General features: G+C 39.7%; 1 protein-coding gene across 1 annotated transcript; it reads right to left on the bottom strand.

Annotated features, from left to right (window-relative positions):
- Nucleotides 1–895: 895 nt before the first annotated feature.
- On the bottom strand, nt 896–12,140 carry tmem106ba (transmembrane protein 106Ba). The gene is made up of 8 exons (XM_087812824.1): nt 12,030–12,140; nt 9,886–10,096; nt 8,394–8,457; nt 8,130–8,289; nt 4,765–4,905; nt 4,602–4,651; nt 4,484–4,537; nt 896–1,714 (listed from the first exon to the last, which is right to left on the bottom strand). Exons 2-8 carry the CDS (start codon nt 10,082–10,084, stop codon nt 1,594–1,596), a joined length of 789 nt encoding a protein of 262 aa, XP_087668950.1. The 5' UTR covers nt 10,085–10,096; nt 12,030–12,140; the 3' UTR covers nt 896–1,593.
- Nucleotides 12,141–13,484: the final 1,344 nt, after the last annotated feature.

Here is a 13,484-nt window from a genome sequence, read left to right as displayed (position 1 = left end):
ACAGATTGTTTTTGTTACGTATTTTTCTTTATTGCGTTGGTTTATCTACCGTCTGAAATGTATACTTTTCTTAAATGTTAAATAGTTTATTTTCATAAATAAAAAAGGTATGTTGTCTTTACATGTTCTTCCATGTGTTTTCTTTTTAAACATACATTTTATTACTTACCGCAAGATTTAATTTTCCACAGACAAATATACACTAAAGATATGTTTTACAGTATAGCTTTGTTTTTAATTCAGTAGTAACTTTTATATCCTTTTCTTATTTTATAAATATAAGATATATTTATATTTGAAGGTCCTTGGTACTAGGATAACTCTTCACATCTGGATCTCTCTCATGGCCCCTCAGAGTTGACCGAGTTCACGGGATCTGTTCTCCTCATCACTGGGATGGATCAGCTTCGGTTCAGAGAACATTTCAACTTCCTCTGTCAGTAGCAAGAACAACAGGCTTAAGACGTTGTCATTGAGGAAGAGGTGAGGATCACAAATGATATAAAAAATATATTCTGACCAACAACTTTTGTTTGCTCCGACTCTGCGACCTCGAGCTCTACATGAAGGTGAACGGCATTAAAATGACTCCAGCAGATGTGGACGTGATGTGACGTCTTGTGTTTCAACTTGTCTTCATAAACCAGAACCTTTTCTGGATTCCTTTCATGCTCAACAACGTTAAAATAAAAGATCTCGATATACTCTCATCTTTGCTGCTGAAGGAAATGTTAATCATCATTCATTTATTTGTGATTTCATAAAACACTACTTATTAAAACGAGTTTTTACAAAATAACTTTCATTTGTTAAGCGTGCCAAACAAAAATACCTCTTTAACTCTCAGACGTTTGTCTTTGGCACCACCCAGCGTCCACTTACAGAACTACAGACATTTATATTGATTCCATTTATTTTCAGCTCATGCATGAAAATACTCGTTACACTTTAGATGTCTGGCAGTGATGGAAAGTCTTGCTAAATCTTAAAGAACATTCAATATGGCAACCGTCAGGATATTGACACTTTTAAAATGAGCCAGCTTTAGTGACATGTCGACTCTTCTGTAAGGTGAGTGATGTTTCAACCGAGGAAAAAAACTAAAATGTCTGGTTATAATGACAAAAGAAATAGACCCATGAGAAGATCCCCAAGAACAGCAGTCACGGCGACATCATAAATAAACACACATCAACTTATTTCTATCACACAAACAAAAGTCTCTACGACAGACAACGTCTAAGTCCGTCATAAGGGGTTTGAATTAATGGAAAGTGGTTGAAACTGTAAATAAGTGGGCAAGCAGAACATGTACAGATCTCTGAGGTCTGGTGTGGTTGAGGTGGAGTTTAGTACGTTAGTTAAGAGGATGAAAAATAAAACCATCTTCTGAAGAAGAATTTGTAAATTCAACTCAATTACTTCTAAAGCCATCGTCTGGAGGCTCTAAAGGTCTATCACGGCAGCTCTTCATTGGATCCTCTTTTACACCCACGAGCTGGTGTGCTCAGAACCGGATTCTGGCGGCACAGAGCCACGGTTTCCTAAATGTCCACGTGGACGTGAGAACTGCCTTCAGTCCTCCTCTTCTTCTTATTGGTAGACCTGGATGTGTCCGTGCAGGGAGGTGGTGTTCCCCCCGCAATCCACGTACTGGTACATCTCCTGGGAGACCTGCTCCGTGTGGCCGAAGTACCTCGTGGTCACCGTCACCCTGGAACACAAACCCAGGTCAGACTCGGTTTCACAGTGTAAATTAAAATGAGCAGAACCAGTGAATCCCATGGTAAATTTAAGACTTGTCCCGCGGTCGCTCTGTGACAGAACCCAACACTATCATGTTGACAAGAGCACATCAGAGACACCAATACAATATTGATTAAAAATGAACACACGTGTTGACAGACACTAGATTGAATATCAAACTAGTCAAAGACTTGTCGTTTTATTCTGCATGTTTTTAATCTGCCATTTCACACAGTTCAGAAAATTATGTGCAGGAATTATAGGCTTGTTGTAAACAAATAAAATGATCTGTGTCTAATCTCTCGCAGACCATCTTATCCGAGCCGGATTATTCCGGCAGGATGTCAGTCATAAATAAGTGGATTTGTAAAGTTTTCAACATAAAAAAAAAAATTTAGAGGTTTTTATCCTGTTTTTTTTCTGATCGATTTATGTCACGCAAAGATTCATGCATCAGAATTTTTTGGTGCATCATTTTCTGGATTTAAATTTGCGCATGTTTGATAGTAGGAAATTCATCTTATTCTTAGTAAATGAGGCCCTTGGAATGTATTATTTGGTAACACACACAAAAAAAATGGCACGGAAAAGTTTCCGTGTATCAAGAACAAGAATTAAATGAGGAAACATGAGACACAGGAGCAGACGCAAAGCACGCATCTGTTGCTGCGACTATTTGGCGACACTTAGTGGTCATATAGAGAAGTGCACATTTAAGATATAGTCACTCCACACCAGTTCTACCCTCTTTGTCGCACTACGTCTCAAAGGAACCATCGCTGCGGCTGTCATCATACATGCACATTAAGGGTTAAGGAGTCTTGTGGCTGCTGTGTGTTTGTACATGTAGCCATGAGCTCAGAGCTGCAGGAGGTTCCACTCGACAACTTTACCTTGCTGTGTCAGAACTCTCTCGACAGCTGCTGGCTGTGTACCTGAGCTCTGGCATGACTTACTCTGGGGGCAGGTAGAAAACACATAATTGGATTTCTCAGAACCTGATATCACTTTTGTCAAACTTGGACAGAATACGTCTCACAAGACAGCCCCGGGCCAACATTGTTGATGAGTCAAGGTGCTGATCAAGAGTTGAGGGAAGTAAAAAACTGAAACCGAGTTTGTGAATATGGACTCTATTGTGCAGAGAGCCTGACTCGCACTGACACAGATACTGGAGAGGCAGCCAGGCGTGGTCCTGGTCTGAGCAGGTTCTCTCACACGTTGGTTGATGAAATGAAGCGTGTGATGTAGCTGCACTCTCTGAAGAATTCAGCCGTGTTTGTCTGAATAAATCCTGGATTAAGTCAGGGTGTGTCGGCCACAAACAGATGAATTACTCAAATGAATGTATGTGTGTGTAACACACATCTAGCCCTTATAAAGTCAAAGTATTATCATGTAGAAATTCTTCTGAAATCCAACTAAAAATACTGTTTTGTAGTTGTTTTTATCATTTATTTCAACATAACAACCCTATTACATCTTTATTTTTAGGCCTTTTCTCTTCTTTTTTTCCATTTTTTCCCCCTCAAAATAATTGAGAATTAAATTAAAGAAATGTTGAGAAAAATGCCAAGTATCATATATATTTTTTTTAATGTAGCTTATTAAGCTTATCTATATAATGTCATGGCATTAGGCGTGACGTAGTATTAATGTAGCCCTTTAGGAAGTTTATTTGCTGACCCCTGGTGTAAAGAAATGAATGTGTCCAAGTGTTTTTGTGATCATTTACACACACTTTAACACCAAAGCCACGCTCTGGTGACGTTACACACCATATACATATTACAACTGCACAACCTTAATGTCATTGCGTTGGTTATAACATTTTATAGATGCCAGAACCCTGGTAGCCTCTAGCGGGCTCTATTAAACAATGACTTTCCAAGCTAGGGATGCAGATTGTATCTGTTCATCCGATCCAGCCTTTCAGATTGGATCGGGTGTTGGTTAAAAACCGTTCGGAAGGGACGAGAGAAACTGCAAATTTGCAAATAGTTGTTTCAGGAAGATCAATGATGAACAATACACAGAGTTTAGTTTAGTTCAAAACAATGTTAAACGCTTTACTAACCAACTTTAAATCCTGTTGATAATGGATCAGATGATGATTGAAGTTTGAGGATCGCAACAGAAAACTCTTGTTACATGAACCCAGTAGCACTACTCCATCAATACTTACGCAATACTGAGCGTTTCTTCTACTAAAAACAGAACTATTCATTCTGTTGCATCACCATCTTTATTCTGCATAAGGGTTAACTTTATATAATTGTGGAACTTTAGTGGATAATGAGCTTGACACCTTCAGGGTTGTTTGCACTAAGTTCCTCACAAAATTGTCACATTGTTTACAGATTATCGTTACACTGTTCGTCTTCGTTTTTTGCAGGTTTTAGGGTAAACAAAGTAAAAAAAATAATTTTCTTCTGTTCTGAAAATTCTGGTTAAAATTCAAACACTTAAATACTAACTTTGTATTTCCATATTTTTGCTTTTTGGTCAAAGCATGACCAGTGTTACCTCAAAGTATGGCAAGAAAGTTGATATTTTAACACTGGTATCACATCAATATCAGCATCATTTAAAACTCAAAGCCAAGGTTTCAGTATCTGTGAAACTAGGATCGGTGCATCTTTACTGCATTATTGGGAAGTCTCAGTGACACATGTGGGTGAGTCCATGAGACTCCAATCCATAGCGGATTCAAATGATAGGAAGAGAGTGGACTCACTGCATCATCACCACCATGTTGTGCACCTTGATTGACGGCAGGGTGCAGTAGTTGCTGGAAGAAAAAAAAGAGTCTGAATAACAGTACCAACACTAGTCATCCGATCCCATTAACTTACTACATGTAATTCATCTCTTCGGCGATGACGGTCGGAACCATGTAGTCGACCTGTTGGGAACACAACAGGATGAGACACAAAACTCAACAGCTGTATGATCTTAGCTTGAAGGCAGCCGAGGACGAACAAACACACAAGGGTTTCTGGGTGAGAAGTCATTTACCTGTTTCTCGTCCAGAGGCGTGATCACGGTGCTGTTGTTCAGCTTGGTTTTCCCGATGACCGTCCTGGCAAACTGAACTTGGGCCGTGATGTTGGTCACTGATATGGCATAGTAGTTGTTGTTGGTGATGTTGAGAGTGTTCTGGGGAGGAACGACACTAACGTTATCCATGTGTGGAGGAAGAGCCAGACTCAGGTGTACTGGAGCAAGAATCTTGACGTCCCTCTCTAGATCATTTACCAAAAATCACACTCAACCGTGACCAGTCAGAGTTCACGTGTTGCTGGTTTCAAGTGCAGTCTGTTACATAAGATTTTTCAATGTTTTATTTAAAGTCTATATTGCCCTTTATCCAAAGCACTTTGCGTTGGTCATGTCCCTTCCGTATAATGTCATAAACAAACCTTCTATACAACATCCGGAGAGTGAAGACTTTGAACGTTTCCCTTATCACCACAATACCTTTTGACCCATTTTTTTTTTGTCTACGTGTTTTTACAGATCATGCGTGTTCTTATCATTAGCTTGAAACATGGTGTGTTGTCAGAGGGGAAGACTTTTGAATAAAATGCCTAGCCTCAGTGTGTCAAGAAACTCTACCCATAGTCACCTTGACATTGTTCGCTTGTGGGCAGTTTCACAGACTCGTTGCATAACAAGCTTGACTTAATTGCACCACTAACTCAAAAGACTGTTAACAGAAGTAGTCGTGCTCCCTGGTAAACTCATGAAACACGTAAATTTAAACAGGATTCTAGACGACTAGAGAGGAAATGGCGTTCATTAAAACATAATGAATTCTACCAGGACTGGCAGGATAAGTTAAAAATATACAAGGCATCTCTTCGGAAAGCCAGAGAAGCAAATAAGAATAACCCCAATTTCTTATTCAGCACTGTAGCCAGGCTGACACAGAGCCATCAGTCCATTGAGCAGTCCATCCCTCCTCATCTCAGTAGCAGTAACTTCATGAACTTTTTTAATGAAAAAATTGTAACTATCAGAGGAAAGGTCCAAGACCTCCTAGATTCTTTTAATACAACCAGTGCAGCCTCACCGGACACAGACACTATAACTGATCTATATTTTGACTCCTTTTTACCAGCAAGTCCTCGACAGCCGTCCCAGGTTGTTTCCTCCTCAAAGTCCACAACATGTCTTCTCGATCCTATTCCCAAATGGCTACTTAAAGAACTGTTCCCCTTACTTAGCACTTTCATACTTGACATATAACTTGTCAATGACTGTGTGCCTCAGATTTTTAAAGTTGCAGTAATTAAACCTCTGCTTAAAAAGCCCACTCTTGATCCAGAGGTTCTCACTAACTATAGGCTGATCTCTAATCTTGTCTTCATTTCAAAGATTCTGGAGAAAGTGGTCACAAGTCAGCTCTGTGATTATCTCCAGGACAATGATCAATTTGAGGTGTTTCAGTCTGGTTTTAGGGAACACCACAGCACAGAGACTGCCCTGGTAAAAGTAAGTAACGACCTACTGATGGCATCTGATCAGGGCCATGTTTCAGTTCTTGTTCTTCTAGATCTCAGTGCTGCATTTGACACTGTCGACCACCAAATCCTTCTACAGAGGCGAAAACCATATAGGCATACGTGGAACTGCTCTTAACTGGTTTAAATCTTACCTGTCGGATAGAACGCACTATGTTCATGTCAACCACCTCTCATCGACACACACTAAGGTCAGCTATGGTGTCCCACAAGGTTCTGTTCTTGGTCCAATCCTATTCACAATCTATATGCTCCCACTAGAGGACTTGATCAGAAGACACTCTATAAACTTTCACTGTTATGCTGATGACACCCAACTCTACGTGTCCATGAAGCCAGATGAAAGAAATCAGCTAACACAACTACAGTCCTGTATTACAGATATCAAGTCCTGGATGACCAAAAACTTCCTCCTACTGAACTCGGAAAAAAACAAGGTTTTACTAGTTGGTCCGCAACATTTTAGAGCATTATTAACTAATGATCTAGCTTTACATAATGGACTTGCTCCTGCTACTAGCACCACTGTAAAGAATCTGGGTGTCTGCTTTGACAAGGACATGTCATTTAACTCACACATAAAACAAATCTCACGGACTGCCTACTTCCACCTTCGTAACATTTCAACAATCAGGCACTTCCCACCTTTAGATGCTGCTGAGAAACTCATCCATGCTTTTGTTACCTCCAGGCTGGACTATTGTAACTCTCTTCTGTCAGGATGTTCTAAAAAGTCTCTCAGAACTCTTCAGCTCATTCAGTACTCTGCAGCTCGTGTCCTGACTAAGACTAAGAGGCGCGAACACATTTCCCCTGTGCTGTCTTCCCTACATTGGCTTCCTGTAGAATTTAGAATACAATTTAAAATCCTTCTCCTAACCTATAAAGCCTTACATGGTCTAGCACCAACATACATTAAAGATTTAATCCAAACTTACCAACCCTCTAGGACCTTAAGATCCTTAAACTCGGATCTATTAGTTATACCACAAATCTCTAAATGTAGATTCGGAGCCTGCTGCTGATCCAGGATCTTCACCACGTCATCAGATCCCAAGTTCTCTCCAGCACCTCCATGGACTCTCCTACACTCCTATTTTCTCTCACTATATCCTCCCTCACTCTTCTCCTTATTCATCTGTTGAATTGAATACAAGTGGTGCAAAGAGAATGTGTGATGACAGTTTCCTTGCATTGCCTCCAGCAGTTTTCAGACTTGTGTTCACTTTTAAGTCAATTTAAAGTGATAGTTCACCCAAAATTCAAACTCATTTTCTACTCAGCCCCATGTTGACTGAGATTTAGGATTATTTTCAGAAAAATTGGTTCCATTTTAGGATTATAGACAAAAATGTACAGCCATTTGAATTAAGTGAATGATGCTCAGTCATCCTCCAAAATGAGACCTAAAATCATCCAGATACCCTCATGGTGCTCTTCTGTAATTTCCATCCTGTATTGAAGCCTCGACATGAGGAATTGTTCTAAAAAAAAAACTTAAATAGGTCTATTTTTCAAGCTTGTTTGTAGCAGAAGTTTAAAGAATAACAAGCGATACAGACAGGCAGTTCTCCGGGTGTGTATTATTCTTTAAACTTCAGCTGTCAACAAGTTTTTCCGAAACAATTCTTCATGTTGAGGCTTCATATACAAGATGGACGTTACAGACGAGCACCATGAAGGTATTTGGATGTTTTTGAGTGTCTTTTTGGAGGAAGATGAAGACAACTGAACTCCAGTCGCTACATTAAAGCCAGTCAGGTCGTTCACCTTGACCCAGAGAAAACACAAGGGTTAACACAACAACCATTGTAGTGATTTGTAAACATCTTCTCCTGTCATTCAGTTCATTCTCACCGTGATGTTCAGATACACAATCTGCTTCTCCTGGTCGTAGGCCACGTAGGCCGACTTCACTCCCACGTAAGAGACGTCGATGGAGCGCGGGAAGAGGAAGAACACGGCCAGACAGGACAGCAACAGGCAGAGCGCCACTGATATCGTGACATAGAGCTTTCTGCGAGAACAAAGGAGAAGTCCTGATATCAGTCGACGGCAGCAAAGTCTGTCTGCGGTTTCATCATCAGAGGGAGCTGAAAATAGAAGGCAGCGTAAACTCACGTTCTGCTTGGACGCAGTCTTTGGTCGCTGTATGGAATCAGAGCTACCAGCTGGTTCTCCTGACCTGTTGAAAATAAAAATAGTAGCAATTGTAGAGGGGAAGTTTTGAAGGAAATTAAGCACATAAATAAGGTTGAAACTTTCATTTTATTTGTCTCCCAAGTCATACTTAATGTATGCTGCCTCATATTTTGGAATATTAAATGGGCATGGGATCTTTTTAAGCATAAGAATATTCTGCAGTTGTGGGTCTGCTCCTTTTACCGCCAAAAACCTATCCCTTTTTTGCTAGCTAGCTCGCTACAAGACACTTGAGCTGCGTCTCAAATCGCATAATTGCATACTCAAAGTTAGTATTTTTAGTGCGTAAGTGCGTCTCAATTCTTAGTATGCGACATTTAGTGCGCCATGCACACTAAATTGGCGTACTAAAACGCCAACAAACCGGAGTATGGTTCGATGGACACCATCTACCCTAAACGGCTGCCATCTTAGTGAAGTTGTTAACAGAAGTTTAGTCATATATATATATATATATATATATATATATATATATATATATATATATATATACTTACAGCTGCATTTTTAGCAGGATAACACGTCTTAGTTGCTGATACCGTCGTAAATATCTCGTGAATATTTTCTCTCATAATTTTTCTTTATTTCTTCTTCCAAACTTGCAAAACGTGCTGCCACCAGGTGTCGGCGATAGCTTTCAAACAGCTTGTTGCAACCATCGTTAAATACTAGTAGAAGAAGAAACTGTCGCGCAATTTCCGGTTAGTGCGTAGCGGCAGTGTTTTGACATACCATCTGTTGAGAATTTGCATACTAGTTAGTACGTACACTATCCTGATGCATACTCACTTCTAGTATACTAAGAGAAGTATGCGATTTGAGACACAGCATTGTTTACAGGCGCAAACAGCCCGGTTGACACAGAATGAGGCATGGCACAGGTGGTATGGTTGGGTATCACACCATCAGAAACTTGAGGATTCCCAGGATCAAAGCTTTGGATTTTTTAAAATGTTGTTTTGTATCATATTATATTTCATTCTTGCCTTCACTTCAATTTGTTGATTCAACTTCCCCTGGTTTAACCACTGGTCTAGAGCAGATCTAAGCAAAGTGCTACCAAAGTATTTAGTAAGTTATCCGTTCATAATAAGGCTTCTTTCATTTGTTTATTTTGTTATTCACTGTCCCTAACATCAAAACATTATTGGCCCCATTAGGAAATGTAATTCCCTTCCACTTGTTTAGAGACTGGGTCATCGAGGTCACTAAGAATTCATTCTTATTCGTAACTAGATCCCACTATGGAATCCATACAATCCATAGCCAGAGAGAATTACTCTTACATAAGATCTGCTTCATAAAACTTTTACAAAGCACTGGAGACACTTTTAATGAGGATTCAGCTGCATATGCTAAGCATTAAAAGAACCTTATGAACTTAAACATAGGCCGTCCAAACAGTCTTTACCTCGTGGGATTCGTCCAGTACCCTGGCACGTGGGACACGTCACGCTGTCCCGCCCGGTGAACTCCACGTAGGGGAACTGGGACACGTCTCCGTTCTTCCCCTCCTCGTCCGTCTGAGAGTCCTTGCACTCCTCAGTGGTCGTCAGCGTATCGTGACCCTCGTCTTTGTGTTTGGCCAAGAGTGACTGAGACTTGCCCATGGCTGCAGCTGTCTGCGTTCAGAACAGAAATGGAGTGAGTGGAGAGGAAGTTCAAGAGGAACAGACGACTCCGACTTACCACAGACTGTAAAATTAAGACTTATTTGGACTTAAGAAGATGCTCACTGTGTGAATAAACCTAAATAAACTCTCCAGCCAAAGACTTTATTCCCTTTGAAATCTATTCTGCCAAGTCAAGAGGGCTTTTATCTATCCATTTAATCTGCTGTTCTTCTTATTAAAATCCAGTGATTGCATTAGTCATCCATGACAAACAAACACGCAGGATATTTACCATGAGCTTCCTCACGTGTTGCATGACTCAAAACCTTGTCCAAGAAAGTATTTAAAACTACTTAAAAGGTTGCCAAGAAAGTGTTGATTAACTATGTTTAACTAGCAGTTATGTTGAAAACAATCTTAAATAGTTTGGAAACCAAAGATTAATATTGATTTTTTAAAAGCTTAATGAAGATACAAATAACTTGTCCAGTGGTCTCCACTGCAAGTCACCAAGAGAAAACAAGGTCGCAAGACGAATGGTTCTGTAAATGTGTCCAATTGCAGTTTCCGCTTCTATAGAGTTTTTCTCTAATTTAGCTCACAGTGAAGTGAAAGAAAGCCAGCGAAAAACAAAATGTTGGTTCTTAAAATGGTCCATATTACGATACATTTTAGGTTTGTCATTATTAATAATTAAACAAAAACAGCTCAAGAGTTTCAGAACACGCTTTTTTTTAGTTACTTTACATGATCCTGAATGTATTTTGACATGGGGGTCACATGCGTGTCAAAAAACTAATGGATTTGGAAGTTGTTGGAGTTCCTCATGACCTGTAACACGATGTCCCCCTTCATTTTTTTTTTTACTATACAAAATATATATATATTAATGGAGTCTACTGACTCCTTTAATAAACATCTTAAGACGTTTTTATTTGTTCAGGCTTTTCCTTGATTTTCTGGAACCCCTGTTGTGTTATCAGTTTTATCTTGACCATAAAAGTATATACTTTATTGAATATTGTTTTGATTGTTTAAGCGCTTTTTGACCCTGGTCTGGAAAAGTGCTGTACAAATAAAAATTACTTACTTACATTTCTTTAATCATATGATAGATTGTTTTGTTATAGATCATATGTGCTTTTCATTCAAAACTATGCATTGACCTTAAGTCCCTGAACTCTAGTCCTTGACACCATATAATTGATATCTGTAAACACAAAATATAATACGTCATCACACTATTTTTTCTACTTTACAAACTGTAGGCAGAAATTTGAGACCCTTTACTCAACGGATTACCCATTCGATTTTCCTTTTCAGATTGAAAGTTTTAGACATTTGGGACTCGATTGGTGAAAATGTCTGGTCCAGACACTAGAAGCGTTACCAAGTGTTTCAGTAATATATGTGTCAATCTAAACAAACTGAACATTTTCTGACCGATCGATCAGATTTCCCCCAAAAAAAATCCTTTGTGGACAAGTGGAGGGATTTTGTTTCTAACTTACCATCCAAACATCTATGAAGAGATGAACGTAATAAGTAGATTTAGATGTACAAAGTCACGACAGGGGATCAGACTGGAGTTCGGACGCCTGACAAAAGGTTCCGACGAGAAACAACAACAAGATGCTCTCAGCTGGGCCTGATGACGACGCTGGGGCAGAACCAGGGCCGCCATGATGCGGAGCCACACGGGCCGGAACACGACGTTCCTCGCCTCATTCACACGACCTCCTCGACACAACACTCCCTCCAGAACCGAACAACATGTGGTGCAACTTCTCTCTTCCTCGCCTCGAGTACAAACCTGCAGGAACATCGACCCCCTTTCTCGGACCGAGACATGACGTTTAAATGTCGCAGGTCGTTTTTAAATTCATGCCCCGCGTCCTTAAATACACATATATGTGGTTTTAATGTCGCAGAAGAAGCTCACCTCGGTTGTCTTCTACCCAGAATCCTTCTTCATCAGACGCCTGCGACGTTTGTTGTGGTCCGAGGCAACGGTGTAGAAAGACCCGCCCACGTCACTTCCCGTTGGTCGACGAGAAGTGATTGACAGGCGAAGCCTGCAATAGAACGCTAGATAACGGTCGCTGTTAGTAAAGCTTAAAGAAACTTGACCACCTTGAATAGTTGATTCTCCAACTGTCAAATCAAACGAAATATTATAGAATAAATAGCAAAACACAAACATAAAAACACCAAGAATTCACCAACGTTTTAGACGTTTTACAAATAACTTTAGTACATTTAAACGATTAATCTTGTCATCTGTCAACTCTACCTGACTCCTTTAAGAAACATCTTAAGACGTTTTGTTTTGTTTTGTTTGTTCAGGCTTTTCCTTGATTTTCTGGAACTCCTGTTGTGTTATCAGTTGTATATTGCCCTTTAAAGTATATACTTTATTGAATATTGTTTTGATTGTTTAAGCGCTTTGTGACCCTGGTCTGGAAAAGCGCTATACAAATAAAAATGACTTACTTACTTACTTACTTTTGTCTACTCTTGAGCTGATACAGCTCTGCATTGGCAAGCACCTGGCATGAGTCCTGTCAACAACGTTGTCTCACAACACACACCATACACCACCATGTTATTTGGCTGAGTGAACATTTGAGCTCCCTATGTTTGAGAAAATTATCTCTATAACATTTGCTTTGATAAAGTCACCAACATTTGTTTGTCAAACCCTAAAACAACAGGTGCTTAAAGTTATTGGCATGAGAAGCAGGAGAGACACACGCACACAAAAAAATCAATCAATTTTTAAAAGCCCGGAACATATAGAGTGGATTTTCCAGGGCAAAGTTCAGGATATTAGGCCCTAGACCCTAAAAAGGAAACACTTTCTTGAATCTCTCTTTAAAATCTTACTTTCCCGTTGAAACCGAGGCTTTAAATGTGTTGTGATTGACAGGTGTGTCTTTTCACTCTTGTTTAAGTGTCTGAACTTTAATTTCCAAATGAACGTCTCTGGCAGACTGTAGAGTTTCTCTTCACCACAAGGTGGCAGTGTCCCGCCGTGTGTTGGTTAGAGCAAGTGCCACTAACGTATCATTACCATCATCAGCTTCTTTGTTAAAAAAAACCCAAATCAAAACATCTTTTATACCCACGTGTGTGATATAAGAGCCAATAATACAGAGGTCAAATAGTATTTAGTGCTTTGAGTTGAAGCTTTTACTTTGCTTTAAATGGAAATGATTTATGTGAGCCCAGGTTGAGATTCCTCCAGAGAAGACGCTTTTATATTTTATACAACGGGTTGACAGTGAACACTAACTGCTCTTTGACATGATTCCTAATGACCTACTTTAACAGGTTTATGCCAATGCGACACGACAGGAAACTGTCTTTTAATGATGTGCTGTCACAGTATTTTCTT

This window comes from Callionymus lyra, chromosome 17 (assembly GCF_982586985.1).
Source record: "Callionymus lyra chromosome 17, fCalLyr1.hap1.1, whole genome shotgun sequence".
In the NCBI taxonomy this organism is placed as follows: Eukaryota; Metazoa; Chordata; class Actinopteri; order Syngnathiformes; family Callionymidae; genus Callionymus; species Callionymus lyra.
Note: the sequence above shows the minus strand (reverse complement) of the source record. Positions and strands in the feature narration are given on the sequence as shown.